Source organism: Balaenoptera borealis, assembly GCF_965194805.1.
Source record: "Balaenoptera borealis genome assembly, chromosome: X".
NCBI lineage: Eukaryota > Metazoa > Chordata > Mammalia > Artiodactyla > Balaenopteridae > Balaenoptera > Balaenoptera borealis.
The window spans coordinates 58,213,766-58,229,171 of NC_138881.1; the positions used below are offsets into that span (position 1 = coordinate 58,213,766).

Genomic DNA, 15,406 nt, shown 5'->3' on the forward strand with positions numbered 1-15,406 from the left:
AGATATTCAAATTCCATCATCTTCTTTCTGTCTTTGAGAGCTAAGACTTTTAGTGTGGAAGAATACAGATGTAATTCAAAAGAATTTGCGTTAGAAACAAAACACCCCTGTAGTCCTGAATATGAACTCATGAGAAATTTTATTGAAAAGCACACACACACACACACACACACACTTTTGCTTTATCCACTGAAAAGGCTTAGAAACAATGACCAGCCCAGAAGCAATGAGCACACCTAGTAACCCAGGTTCTGTTCTTGAAATACCATTCCCATTAAAAGAAACCAGGATATCTTAGAGAAATAGCTAATTCCAAGTTTGCAGCAGGAAATAAATAAGATGAGCTTGGAACATCTTGTCATAAAGGATAGGAAAGAAGCTTTCAAAGACTACTATGGTCATATCAAAAGGACTCAGAAGCCACTTTGAAGACGTTTCTACTGGCCAAAGACAGTTTGGCTTGAAAAAGGGTAATTGCCACTAGCAACGAGCACATCTGGTGCCCAAATCTTGGTTTCTAATACTATTCTCCAATTAAAGGCTCCTTAGAGAAATGGATAATTCTAGGGCTGGACAGGGAATATACAAGATGAACCTGAAATATCTTGTAGTACTAGAAAATAAAGAAGCACTCAAAAAACAACAGCAGCAAACAAAAAACTATTGAGGTATGTTAATGTGACACAGGGCCTTCTGAAAGAACTGTTACTGGCCAAAACTGGAAGAATGTGAGCAGGAAAATAACAGTATTGGATTATAACACAAGGAATAAAATGTGTCCGTGAGTCTATAGTGATAGAAATAAATGATTACATAAACAGATGGGGGCGAAGAGACCAATCTCCCCTACAGAAAAATTCTAAATAATTTGTGTATATACACCTGTCTCAAGGAGGTGCAGCATAACTCCTCACCCCTTAAGTGTAGGCTATGTTTAGTTACTTGCTTCCAAAGACTATAATATAGAAGGAGGGGGGAGCAGTTGGGGACCCTACAAACACTACCTTAAGTGATCCCAGTTAACATCAGTAGTGATAAGTCATGTTGGTGGTGTGTAGCCTTGGTTTGATGTGATAAGGAGGAAACTTCACTGTGTTATTCTCTTCCAAAAGTCATAACCCTAATCTAATTATGAGAAAAATATGAGGCAACCCCAGGTTGAGGGACATTCTGCAAAATACCTGATGAGTACCCCTCAAAACTGTCCACGTCATCAAAAACAAGGAAAGTGAGAAATTCTCACAGCCAAGAGGAGACGAAGGAGAGAGAGGGCTAATGTAATATGGAATATTTGATGGGATCCTGGAACCAAAAAAAAAAGGACATTACGTAAAACCTAAGGAAATCTGAATAAAGTATGAACTTTAGTTGTTAGTTATGTATGTGTCAGTATTGGTTCATTAGTTATGACACACAAACCATAGTAATGTAGGATGTTAACAATAAGGGAAATTGGGTACGGATGTATAAGAACTCTGTACTGTCTTCTCAATTTTTCTGTAAATTAAAACTAAAATTAGAAAGCTTGTTTGAATATTTTTTTAGAAATCATTGCAATTCATTGAAACCCATCAAGTATGTTTAAATCCGTGAGTTCATAACTATAGTTAAAACAAAAATTGTTCAATTTCAGAGGATGATAAGGAACCAATTTATTACCTTGAGAAATGGTAAATTAAAGCAGAAGAATCAAGCATTAATCTTGTTTTCTTTTCCTGGGTGACTAAATGGTAGTAGATGAGGGAAAGCCTCTCTTTATAAAAGCATTCTACTTAATAAAAAAAGAAATGTTAAAGAGTATCACCATTTTGAAACCCTGGGAAAATTAACAAATCTAGGCATTGAGCATCAACACCTGCTAACATCACAACATATGAGACACAGATACTGTGTGCCACCTGCTGGGGGAGGACAGCACCACCTGTATTCATGAGAAGGGATCAACCCTGAGTCACATCAAGCTCTGTGCCCACTTGCCAATCTGCAGAAATACAGAAGAACATGTTGGACTCCATCATGACTATGCAGCCGGCAAAATCCAGATTTGGGGAAACTACAGGTCAAATGCCCCAGCCTCTTCAATAGAGAACTTGTAAGGAAAAAAAGGGATGGAAGAAGAAACCTGTAGATTAAAAATATATCAAGGGCTTCTCTGGTGGCGCAGTGGTTGAGAATCTGCCTGCCAATGCAGAGGACACGGGTTCGAGCCCTGGTCTGGGAAGATCCCACATGCCACAGAGCAACTGGGCCCGTGAGCCACAGTTGCTGAGCCTGCGCGTCTGGAGCCTGTGCTCTGCAGCAAGAGAGGCCGCGATAGTGAGAGGCCCGCGCACCGCGATGAAGAGTGGCCCCCGCTTGCCACAACTAGAGAAATCCCTCGCACAGAAACAAAGACCCAACACAGCCATAAATAAATAAATAAAAATTAAAAATATATATATATCAAAATATTTGAAAATGGGTAAGACTAACCTCAAAAGCATTATGCTAAGTGAAAGAAGTCAGACACAAAAGACCACATTGTTACTTGATTCCATTTATGTGAAATGTTCAGAATAGGCAAATCTATAGAGATAGAAGGTAGATTGGTGATTTCCAGGGAGGGAAGGAATGGGAATTAACTGCCAGTGAGCACAGGGTGTCATTTGGTAGATGCTCATGGAGAAGCTTTGGGGATGGGTACAGAAAATCTATATCTTGACCCAAGTGAAGGCTATAAAGGTATAGCCTCCTTATCAAATTCTAAGTCATATATATTTTTGTGTGATTTCCAGTATCTTTTATTTTACAATAAAAGGGTTAAAAAAAACAGAACACAAGACTCCTAAGCTGTAAGGAGAGATCAGATTCCCCACATATTTCATTCTTTATCATGGTAATGAGAGTATTTCTCGTGGGCAAATTCAAGGTAGCTAGGAAATGTTCCTTTACCTCACAAAGGAAAGAAAAAAATCGTGCAAAAGAGACCTAGTATTTGGTACACTGCATGACAAGTGCCATTTGGACCTCAGACCCTGTTCCAAACGTGCAAAATAACACACATTCTTTTCTGGTAGGTTCAGCTGCCCCGTGATTTCCAATTTTATACACACACAGAATTGTAGAACTGTAATAAAGGAAACGGATGAAGGAGGAGAAGTCACCTATAGTCCCTCCCTGGCAAATCACAAGTCATAAAATCATAAATATTTTTTACTTTAGTGTTTTTGTCAGGCGAGTGTAATAACCACTATACTATGGAAACACTTCAGTGTTTTTGGTTTGCTGGGGTTCTGTTGGTCAGTTGGTGTTTTTGTTTTCTGTTATGAGGGGTTGGCCATTTTAGCAAGGATTCTTTCCCAAAATAGAATTCATTTTGAGGGGCAACTTTTATGTTTTTGCTTTCTCGTGAAAACCACTCAGAGGATCCCGTCTTACTATTATTTAACATGTCACCTGTTAAGTAATAGTAAGTACTCTCCCCAGTTCTGCTGGCCCCAGGGTAGGCAGCTAGGTATATATTCCTTGTTCTCTTGTTACGTGGTCGTATTCAGAGTGGAGCTGGGGCCCGTGACAGTCGCTCTTTCCCTCACCCCTGCTTTCTCATTTCTCCGCTTGCGCAGAGTTCAGAACAGCAGCTCAGCGACAAGATCAGGAACAGGAGGAAGAGGATGATGAACAGGCAGTCCACAGAGCTCGGGAGTGGGATGACTGGAAGGACACCCATCCTAGGGGCTATGGCAACCGGCAGAACATGGGTTAGTCTCCCCACAACAAGACAGGAGTGCAGGGGCTTCTGTCTTCCCCACCAGGGAAAGCTGTGCAGTCTTCCCCTCCCTGGGCTCCCGCTTCAGCCGTGTACAACGAAGGCAGAGATGCTTAATCTTGCTTTGCGTTCATTAACATGTCAAACAATTAAGTGTGTATTTGTACCCTAGATGATGAGCCAGCAATCTTGTCTTGGAATTCTAATCCTCATCATGGTATATTCCCCTGTTCTTAAGTGGAAAGAAAAGAGTACTGAGAAATGGTTCTGTATAATCAACGGCTGTATGAATGCTCTTTGAAAAATAAACGTCCCCGCTATCATGTGAGCCTGTGCAGAAATATGAGTATCAGCTGCTTTCTTCCAGGGGGTGAGGGGAGGGGGTCAGCTGTGGGTCCCTGGGCTTCTGGAGAGATCCTAGTCATCTCCCTTTGATGCGGGCAGTGAGTTACCCAGCATCAGAGCTGCCCAGACTGGCTGGAGCTTGCTTTCTCCTTTCTACCCCAGTGCTGTGAACTAACCCAACACTTGCTTTACAAGGGACAAGCACAAAAGCCAGGACTTGCCCTGCCACACGGCTCTATTTTCAGGAATTACAGCTGTAAATGAACAGAACATAACAATCCTATCTACCCAATCTTCCTTGCTTCAGCCATGAGAAATGAGGAAACCGATGAGGCACTATGAGAGCCATCCTTGTGTGAGCATCTGAGGCCAGGGCCTTTACTCTGGAACTATCTAGAACCCTGAGGGTAAGAGCAGCTCAGGCCGTAGCCTAGCTCTTAAGTGGGCTGCTGGAAGACCATTTTGGCCCTCTTTGCCCGTGCCATGCCATACCTGGCACAGTCCCAAGCGGTCAGTGTGCCGTGGCAGTCATTTTGCTAGTTAATAAGGTACCTGCAGTCATGCCAATAACTGGGAGTGGAGGAGGGGGGACAGCACAGATGACAAGGAAAGGTACCTACTTTCTGCGGTAAAGAGAAGACACGTCCTCAGCTCCCGGGTTGATACCCTAGAAAAGCAGCCATGTGTGAAACCAAGTGATCTGTATAGAAAACATACTTTTGTTCTATGTGGCTTTGGTACACTTCATTTTCTTTTAAGAAGATGACTCAGCCTTCCTATTCTAGCTTCTGCAGTCTAGCTTAGGACAGGGGTTTGAAAAGGAGACTCAGATCCCTCTCCTTTGTAGGGTGGTAAATGGAGGGCTGTCAGACGATGAGTAGGACGTTATGTTTAGTGGGAGATGACAGAAGACTACCAATAATATATTTATTGCTAAATATATGCTGCTTAATAAAGGATTCATGTCACCCTCACAACATAAGCTCCTGAAACTGGTAGAGCACAGATTAACTTCCCCACAGATTTGGGAAGCAAACATTCATTTGTAGTTCTCTTCCAGTTATTGCCAGGCTGCCTCTAGCAATGGCCTATTTCGTGCCCCTGAAACTCCACCCTAAGCTCATTCCCAAAATGGGCCAGGTTGGGGTTATCCCCTTGGTCTGAGTCTATTTAAATATGGTCCTTCCAGAAGATCCAGCCTGATGAAGCCCTCTCACATTCTGATATCTAAGAGGCAAACTAGACAAAGTGGGTTTAAATCCTGCCTTTAAAAGTTGAAAGCTGTGTGACCTTGGGCGATATAACTTCTCTGAACTTCTTCTCTGTTTTCTCTATGTTTATAGAGGAACTGTTTCATAGGGTTGTTGTGAGAATTAAATGAACAATGGCAGCCATTATAATAGGCTGAAGAATAAGTGTTTTCGTCTGAGCTCAGTGACTATGGTCTGTCCACTAGGAAGGGAAAGGAAACGGACAGGTAGGTGTTGGAAACTCTGTTCTGTGCCAGGCACCAGACCCGGCACTTTCACATGCTATTAATACTCACAATGACCCTGCAAAATAGGTAGCACTGTCCCCATTTTACAGATGAGAAAACAGGCCCAGAGAAGCTGAGTGATTTCTTCAAGTTCACTTTAGTAACAAGCTGTGCTTCTATCATTTTCCATGTGCTTCCCAATTGCGTGTGCTTTTAGTTCTGCAGCTTAAAGCAGCTTAAAAAGAGGGAGCAGCTTGAAAAATCCAAACCCAAACCACCACTTATACGTTATTGGAGCTCTAGAAATTCCTTTTTAGCTGACTCACCGAAGAAAAGGTTATGCCAGCCCGCTTCCCCCCTGCCATTTCCCCCTCAGCTGGGGGATAAGAAGACAGAGGCGGTGAGCAAACCCATCTTCCTCCATTTTCCTCCCCAGTTCAGTCTGCCTGCCTGGCGGCTAGAGAAAACAAAAAGAGAACCACCTTCTCTATTCCCACCAGAACAAGGCGTTTCAGGGTCCTAGAGCGAGCTGGGTTTGGTGGACTCCGGGAAGCGAGGACTCGAAGCATTCCACAGATAACAGTACTGCCTCATCGTTTGCGCTATGCTTATTTCACGTATGCTGCATATTTCATTCTCACAACCCGTCAGGCAGGAGATGATGCCTTCGTCTTACAGGGAAGGAAACTGGCTTGGGGAAATGCAGTGAGTGACTTACTTCAGCACACAGCTAATACATAGACCGTGCAAACATATCAGTGTAGCCAAAATATTTGCCCTCAGTAGCTCTCACATGGAGGCCAATTAGTTATTTGGAAAAGGTGAACGCTGGGCACTACTTCTTTTCATGCCATCATGCGGTGATTTGTCCTTTCCACTCTTATTCTTTTCAACACCCCGGTAAGAAAGACAGGGCAGGGGACTGAATGAGCTGATTTCAAGCCCAAGAAGTTGGAGTTAAGGGTTCTGAATTGAGTCTCAATCCTCAGGGCTCTGCCCCTCCCTAGCCGGGTGACCCAGGGCCACCCAGGTCACCGGGGTCACTGCTGTCATTTAAAACAACGTGCAAGGGCTTCCCTGGTGACGCAGTGGTTGAGAATCTGCCTGCCAATGCAGGGGACACGGGTTCGAGCCCTGGTCTGGGAAGATCCCACATGCCGCGGAGCAACTAGGCCCGTGAGCCACAATTACTGAGCCTGCACATCTGGAGCCTGTGCTCCAAAACAAGAAAGGCCGCGATAGTGAGAGGCCCGTGCACCGCGATGAAGAGTGGCCCCCACTTGCCACAACTAGAGAAAGACCTCGCACAGAAACGAAAACCCAACACAGCCATAAATAAATAAATTTTTAAAAAAGACTTTCTCTCTATTTCATTGTCTTTATTAAAAAAAATTAAAATAAAAAATAAAACAACGTGCAAAGGATAAAACTTTTGAATCTAAATCCACCTCTCTATGTCAACTGAATTCCAAAGTCCTCATCTGCTTACTGTGGGCCTCCGGTTTGCTCGTCAGCACAACAGATACACTGCCACCTGGCTCTTTCAGACACCCAACAACAAGACGGCACTGTGACCTTTGTCTCCTTGCAAAACAGCTCCCTCCAACACCTGCACATCATTTCCTCACAGATTGCTTTTCACCCGTTCATCCAAGGTTTAACCTGGCTCAGTTCACTCTCGCTCCATAGCAAGGAGGTATGGGTTCTAATACCAGCTCTGTCAGTTTTAGCCCCTCCCAGATGCTGACAACATCTGGCCTACTTACCTCACAGGCCAGAGTAAGGAGCAAATGAAATCAAATATGGAAAAGCACTTTGAACAATTAGAAAACATGGCACAAATGTTTGTAAGTTTGGCGGCCAGAGGAGGGGATGCATTGTTTTTTAAATTCAGTATTTCACAACTTATTTTAACCCCTGCCCCCCTATTGCTTTCTCAGTCTTCTATATATATCACCACCAGAGAAAAGGTTTGTGAACCTGCTTTTCTTTGTGTGCTGGAGATGACCAGCACAGGAGAGAATTGTTACGTGCAGTGGGAATTGAGAACTGGTTTTTACTTATCTGCCCACCAGGCCGCCTTTGACAAATGTATGTGAAAAGATGGTAAACAAAAGATTTCAGTTTCTTGTCCCAACTGGCAATAAATCCCTCCAAGAGAGTACAACTCAGCAGTGACTTAGGCCATCCTACTCCCGTGTGGTAGCACAAATAACAAGAATTCGTGTATTGAGCACCTACTGTATACTAGGAGTTGACTATTTCTAATCCTCACAACAACGTCCCAAGGTAGATATTATTATTGCCTCAATTTGTAAATGAGGAACTTGAGGCTCAGAGAAGGGATTTCCCAAAGATCACTCAGCCCTAAGTGTCGAGCTGGGCCTGGATTCCAGGTGGGCCTGATTCCACAGGCCACGTCCTTCCAGTCTGCCACACTCCCCGGGAAGCACAAAGCACGGGGGACATAGGAAGGTGGGCGAGATACCCCGCTGGTGCACTGCTCTGGGGATCACCCCTCCCCTTTCTCTGTCTAAATTTTGAGCAACGATTCTATCAGCTTTGCCGGCCAGGCCTTTTAAGGGCACATCTGAGACCTGCTCACTAGGGGAATACCCCGGACTCAGAACTCTCCCCTTCCTGGGGCCCTACATCCCTCAACCTGTAAAACGTTCCTGCTCCCCGTGCCAGGCCCACCTGTTTCCAGCCCTATCCGATCTTGGTACAAGTGAATCTTTTAAACCCTCTCTCTATTCCACCCTCTCACTTAAGGGTTCCTACACATTTTCTAAGCCCGTCAAAGCCCCCCCTCTTGATCTACCAGGCCCTCCTGGACAACTAAGACCAGACCCAGGGGGCTTCCCTGGTGGCGCAGTGGTTGAGAATCTACCTGCCAATGCAGGGGACGCGGGTTCGAGCCCTGGTCTGGGAGGATCCCACATGCTACGGAGCAGCTGGGCCCGTGAGCCACAACTACTGAGCCTGCGTGTCTGGAGCCTGTGCTCCGCAACAAGAGAGGCCACGACAGTGAGAGGCCTGCGCACCGCAATGAAGAGTGGCCCCTGCTCGCCGCAACTAGAGAAAGCCCTCGCACAGAAACGAAGACCCAAAACAGCCAAAAACAATTTTTTTAATAAATAAATAAATTTTTTAAAAAAAGAGGTAATTAAGGTAAAATGAGGCCATTAGGGTGGGCCCTCATCCAAAAAAAAAAAAAAAAAAAAGACCAGACCCAGGTTGTGAGCGCCTGAGACTTGGCAGCCAGGGGCTGGGAGGGAGGATTTCTGCCTGAACTCTGAGGCCCTCCCACACTCAGCGACAGATACAGCCTCTGCTACCCTGGTGCCCTTGTCCCCGGCTCAGAGACATTGAGAGATTGGCAGAAAGACTCCTCACCCGCTTTATGGAACCTGTCTTCTCCTTTCCTTGTCTACCTTCTGCCTGGGTGAGCTCACCCCACCTCCCGCTTCCATGACTCACCACATGTATGCTGATGGCCAGCGCTAGCCCTGACCTTTCTGCTGAGCTCCCAGTCCCATAGCCTATCATCTACCACACCGCTCCTCTTGATGAACAAAAACTCAAATTCAACAGCCTGGCAATGAACTCATCACACTCCCCACCCCTCTGGCTCCATTAGAGTTTCTTAGGGCCTGTCGCCTACTTAGTGCTCTTCCTGGGAAGCTCAGCACTGTTTCTGGCCTTCTCCTGACAAAGCCGGCATTCAGTGTCTGCAGAATGAATTACTGAATGAATGAGTCCCATCATGAATCACGCTTCTTCGTCAGGCAGATTCACAATAATGCAGCCTCTTTCTTTTCATATTCAAACAACTTTACATAAAAGGAAACCCAGAATCTCTTCACCTTAAAGCAGCAATCATTTCTCTCTCAGACCCCCTTTCATCCTATCACTGAAGGGACCACATTTTCACAAAGTGTATTCAGTGGAGAGGTCTGCTGCTGTATACTCTGCTTTGAAAGCTTACCATATCATATACTACAGAGTCTACCTTATAATAATTTTAATGACTTTTAATGACTGCAGATTGTCTATAAGATTGCTATATAATAGCTTACTTAGCCAGGCCCAGATTTTGAACATCTGGATTGTTTCCAGGTTTCTACTGTTATTTCCTTTATTCATTTAACAAAGCAAATTACCTTATTTGCTTGGGCATGCATAAAATTTCCCTGGAGGAGGAGGAGGGGTGTGGGATTGTTAGAGGCCAGGAGTGGGAAGGAGACTTTTCACTGAACTTCCCTATAGACCCTTTTGAATTTTGAATCATGTGAATATGCTGACTATTCAAGATATATATACCAAAAGCTTACTGCACGTGAAGCATCTCACTAGAAGCTGGATATAGCAGTGGTGTCTACACTCTCAAACTAACTTCCTAATATGTGCTCTCCCAAAAGTATGTATAATGTACCTTGGGAATCCAGAGGAGAGAGCAGGGTGGAGAATCTCAGAAAATGACATTTTCACAGTAACTTGAAGCATGCGTAGGACTTAGTCAGGCTGATGAGAGACCACCGTGGGCAAAGGCCCAGAATAGCAAACGGCACTTCCTGGTTGGGAAAGGAGGCTGTATCTGGTGTGGTGTGAAAGTTATGGGAAGTGAGACTTTCAAGGAGGGCAGAAACCAGTGGAGCAAGGGCTCTGGAGGCCAGGCTCTGGGCTTCGAACTTGATCCCGGAGGCCATGGGAACCTTTGGAGGGTTAGAAACAGGGCAGAGGGTAAGAGCTGTGTTTGATAGCAATCCTCTAGCAGCAAAGGACCAAAGGAAGGTAGAGCAGCGGGGAGCAGCCTGCTGAAGTCCAGGAGACAGTGACAAAGGCCTGAACTAGGGGACCAGCTGTCCCAATGAGCCCCAAACCACCCTGGTTTTAGCACTGAAAGTCCTGCGTCCCGGGCAACTCCTCAGCCCCTGGCAAATAGACATAGTCGGTCATTCTAGCCTGAACCAAGGCGCTAGATGCTGCTGTTCCCCAGAGGCTGCCGGCCCTGAGAAGTGATCCAGTGACTTCCAAGAGATTTTGAAATACTCACCCTGTTCTGTCCCACCCTCCACCTCCTCGGTCCCCACCTCCAGCCACTACTCCTGGGTTCATTTACTTTCTGTAGGTTCTTTCTAGAGCTGCTGATCTGCAGACATAAAGGGATTTATGAGGAAGACATCCCCACTTACCAACGTCCAGTCTTCTCTCCTTCTGCTTCCCTCCACAAACCTGAGGCTCCCATCAAACGAAACTAGTCCTTGTGCCAAAGCAAACCTGCAGACTTTTGTGTCTCCCCAGCTGCCACAAGACAGATCACTCTCCCTACTTCTCTGCCTGTTGAAGCCCATTGCAAATGCCACCCCCCGCCCTGCACAGCTGAGTACCAGTACCATGGAAAAGCTTCTGGGTGGCAGACACTGCCCGAGAACTTTTCAAACATTACCACTACTCCTCACAGCAAATAAATATGACTAGTCCCTTTTTCCGGAGGAGGAAACCGAGACTCAGAGAAGGGAAGTGTCTTGTCCAAGGTCACACAGCTACTAGCCTTCCCCTCCATCTTCTTTGTACTTCTCTGATGGCCCCAATCCTTGTATTGATGATGTGTGTACTTCTTTCACTCCCTGCCAGCCCCCTGGCCCATCACACACACGATTGTCAACCTAGAATAATGCCAGGCTTGTAGTAGAACCTCAATAAAAATTTGGTGAAAGAAGGGACTATGTTTGTCCCTTGTATAGTACCTAGCCCATTGACTGGCATTAAATAGGTTCTCCTATTCAGGTATTGCTGAAATTGCAGTACCGAACCAAATAAGGGTATGATTGAAGGGGAACGATCAGAAGAAAACACATTATGGCAAAACCTCAGCTATCCAAAGCTTTCTAGAAAGGAGTCATTCTGAAGGCTGAGGGTGAACCTTCAGAATCCAGGAAGAAGAATCCTACGGCTGCTTCTTTCTCAGCGTTTCCCTCACTTCCGCCCACTTCTTCTGAGCTCCCCGGTCCCCTTGCTCTCCTTTTCCTTCCAGTCTTCTTTGGTTTTCTGTTGTTCCTGCAAAGCTTCTTAGCTTCTGGTTTGGCGAGCTAATTGCAGTCTTCCCCGTGCTGTCCTTCCATGCCTTTTGCACCCTTTCTCCTCACCGCAGCACCCCCGCTTCCACAGAGGCTTCCCTGCCCTCCTCAGGCTGGCGGATGCTTCTCTCATCTGCGTCTGCACACCCCACGGCACCCCATACGGGTGTCTGTGATTCCATCCACCTCACATGCTGGACTGTGAGTTTCTTGAGGGTTAGAATCATATCAGCCCTAAATGTCTATGAATGAAATTACCAGACCTGTTTATGCTTCTCGGCCACCTCTCCTTTGGTACTGCTTACTCCGAGGCAGCTAAGGGTTTGCTTGTTGGTTGGTTGGATCGTAATTGGGAAATCATGAGTGCTGGTTATTCAGGATTTGTCTGCTCACCTACTTCTCTTCTTCCTGCTTTTACTACATTCACTGGTGTTCATGTTGTACTTGTCCAGTTGGCTCAGGAAGGCTCCAGCTCAGACAGTATGCTCTTTGTTTTGGGGGGGAAAAGGCTGGCAAATCAGGGCCATGGCCCAGCCCTGCCAGTACATCTTGCTTAAGGAACCAGGAGACCAGACCTCATTATTTGTTCCACAAGCATTTACTTGAGTGCCTACACTGTACCAGGCCCTGAGCCGGACATTAGGTAGACAGAAATGGAAATCCGTGTGTCCTTGCCCTGCATCTAGCACCCTGTGTGAGCCCTTTCTAGGCCTCTTCCATTTACCCATCTGAAAGTGAAGCAGGGTAGAGACCTGATTTGTAAGCAGCCTTGGAGCTGGCAGCATTGTGGAACTCGTCTATCCGGGATACTCTCACCCTCCCCACATCTGTGCTTTGCCCTGGAAGAACCCAGGCCCACCTCTTACCTCTCTCCCTTCTCCCCTACAGATTCTGAGCAGACGTGCTCTAATACGTCTCACCCTGTATGTGGCCAACTAGCCCCCAAGAAGCAGCTTGTTAACCCCAGCTAGCCAGGGAGAAGAAAAGAAAGAGGAAGAGGAGGAGGGGTGGCATGTCAAGTGGCCATGGAGGGTACATTGGGGGAGGACAGTACATCCCACAGTGCACCAAAACCGTCCCCTAAGCTCAACTCTGAAGATTCATATTAGTCAGTCTAATCGAGGAGGCCCAAGCCAGAGTGGGAGGTAGGGAGGGAGACAGAGTTCCACTAATATTCCTGGAAAAGGCTAAGGAATCAATATTTCCTTGTACTTGTAGGACACTTGATACCTTTTTGTATTTGATTTTCCTAGCAACCTTTTTGATTACATTCAAAAGATTTTTTTTGAGCACCTACATTAGAGGCCTTATGCTGAGAATTACTGGCCTTTTCCTTTAGGACACTTATCAGAAATTCAAGTGTATAGACAGTTTCATAAGTTTTTAATGTCTGTCTCCTCCACTAGACTGTGAGTTCAGTGAAGGCAGGAATCATGCCCATCTTCTTCCCCAACGAATCCTCAACACCTAGAACAGCACCTGGCAAACGGTAATCACTCAACAGATAGTTACCGAAAAAAGGAATCCACAGGCCTGGGACCTGGAGACAATCTTTAATTTTGAAAAGGCTGGTGTGCAGAAGCAAGCTTTTTAGCCTGAAACATAATAGATGTTCAGTAGACATTCATTTAATTAAACGAAGAATAATAATCGGAAACACTTACAGTAATACCTCCTGTGTGCCAGGCCCTGTGCTAAGTGCTTTACATTCACTCACTCAATCCTCAGAACAACCCTATGAAGCGGGTACTATTATTATCCCCATTTTACAGTTGGGGAAACCGAGGCACAGAGGTTTGCCAACTTGTAAGTGGCAGAGCTGAGATCTGAACCCCAGCTATCTGGCTCTAAAGTCCATGCCTTTAGCCCCTAGATTGCCTCCCAACAACAGATCTAGAGAGATGGAGCAATTCCCCCACAGCGTCCGGGGAGGAACTTGGCGGAGCCAGGACCGAAAGCCAGGTCTGCTCTCTGTGCAGTGCTTCTCCCACTGGCCACTGGTACAGAAGCCCTGGGAACAGAGGCACAAGGAGGGATCTGAGAAGTCTAGATATTCATGCAGAAAAAGGCTCTAGTCGACTAGGTGGCTCTCAGTAGAAGACAGGAGGAGTCGAAGAGCACCCACCAGGGCAGAATGCTTTTCAGAGATCCTATTTGAGGCCTAAGCCATTCCCTTTTCCTGCACTAATTTATCAGGGACCCCTCCTCACACACACACACACACACACACACACACACGCACACACGCACACACACACACACACACGCACACACGCACACACACAGCTAGAACCAGCCCGAGGCAATTGAGCACCTGTGGGGAAAGGATGCATATTAGAGAGATTAGAAAGTATGATCTAAAGCCTGGTGTGTGCGTAGGAAGTTGAGGTGGGGAGAGAACAGGGAAGACTGGAGAAAAGGTTAGGTCAAGGCTAAAACCTCCAGCAGATAAAAGGACTCAGTGATGAGATTAAAGCAAAGCACCTGCAATCAGCTCAGCTTTGGGGGCACCAGCCTTCTTACCACAACAGAACAGCACCATGGCCATGGCCTTCCTCTCCCATCTGGATCTTCAGGAAAGCCTCCAAACACTCTCTGTTTTGCAGTGGATCCCAGTCTATGTCTCTTTAGGTGAGTGAACCCCAGGGGCTGGAGAGCACAAGGGAACAGATGAGGAAAGAGACCAGGAATCTCCAGATGAGGAGGGCTCCAAAGAGATCATTTGGTTGGTCCCCTCTCTCTGGGAAGGACTGTGCCTCTCCACCCAGAGAGAGGGCTACTGTTGAGTTCATTAGATTTCTCTCCTCCCCTCTGAGGGGCATGAAGGCCAGGAGTGAGGCTGCAGGTTTCCTGGTTTAAAGATCACCCCAGCCTTCTCTCAGGACTGCCCCCTGTGGACTAGCTGAAAAGAGTCCTATTCGGGGGCAGGGGCAGAGTTGGTGTTACTGGGTAGACGTAAGGTGATTTTCCAGTATAAGACTATGATGAGAGAATTATGGAAAATCTGCAGGCTGCGTGAGTGACTCATTACACAGAATTTTGAGAAAGGGCCAGTTCTTCAATGGACTCAGAGAATGACAGTCATCGGTGCTGGGCAAATGGGCTGAGAGCTCGAAGCTTTTCTCAGTCAGAAACCAGGGCTTTGTGAGCAGCCAATTACAGGGGCAAGTTTGGAAACTGGACATGGAGAGATGTCATCCTGAAGGATGGGACAGGTTAGGAGGCTGCCAAGTCCAATCTGTGAGAGGCTATATGACCCCATAGAGCAGTTGTTCTTAACTAGGGACCTATAGACCTAGAATGAGGCAGGGAGGGACAACGTTGAATTTGGATGGAAAAAATTACCTGTTTATTTTCACTAACCTCATATTGAAATGATGAATGTAGGCAGCAAACCACAGAAATACCCGTGAATTTGTCGGTAATAGACCTCACAGAGATTTACATTTCACATGTCAGTTGTTGCAGTCATCTCAAAAGTTTATTTATGCTCGTTACCACTTCCAAATTCCAACAGTTACTGGAACTACCACTAGGCGTGGTTATTTAACGCATAAATCAAGAAGCCCATGTTACTGTATGACATTTTTGGCAATATTTTGATAACGGTGTTTTACTATGATGAGTTTCCTTTGTAAGTCTGTGTATTTTATTTTGTGCATTTAAAAATACTATTCAGAAAAGGGCTTCACCAGACTGCCAAAGGGGTCCATGGCCTGGTTCCCAGTAAATGCTCCTTACAGAAAAGTGTCCTTCCTT

The 15,406-nt window shown here is 45.9% G+C and overlaps 3 protein-coding genes across 4 annotated transcripts in view; 2 read left to right on the forward strand and 1 right to left on the reverse strand.

Moving 5' to 3' along the window:
* IGBP1 (immunoglobulin binding protein 1) overlaps nt 1-4,086 on the forward strand; it is a 39,127-nt gene extending 35,041 nt beyond the window's left edge. For both annotated transcript variants that reach the window (XM_082376708.1, XM_082376709.1), the window contains one exon: nt 3,603-4,086. In XM_082376708.1, coding sequence (XP_082232834.1) covers nt 3,603-3,742 — 140 coding nt within the window. In that variant the 3' untranslated portion in view covers nt 3,743-4,086. The remainder of the gene's footprint in view (nt 1-3,602) is intronic.
* Nucleotides 1-15,406, reverse strand: part of P2RY4 (pyrimidinergic receptor P2Y4) — a gene marked incomplete at its 5' end in the record, with an annotated part of 80,288 nt that overhangs the window by 7,334 nt on the left and 57,548 nt on the right. The window lies entirely within an intron of this gene.
* DGAT2L6 (diacylglycerol O-acyltransferase 2 like 6) overlaps nt 4,208-15,406 on the forward strand; it is a 35,475-nt gene continuing 24,276 nt past the window's right edge. Inside the window, 1 exon segment of the mRNA XM_082376764.1 lies at nt 4,208-14,278. Coding sequence (XP_082232890.1) covers nt 14,188-14,278 — 91 coding nt within the window. The 5' untranslated portion in view covers nt 4,208-14,187.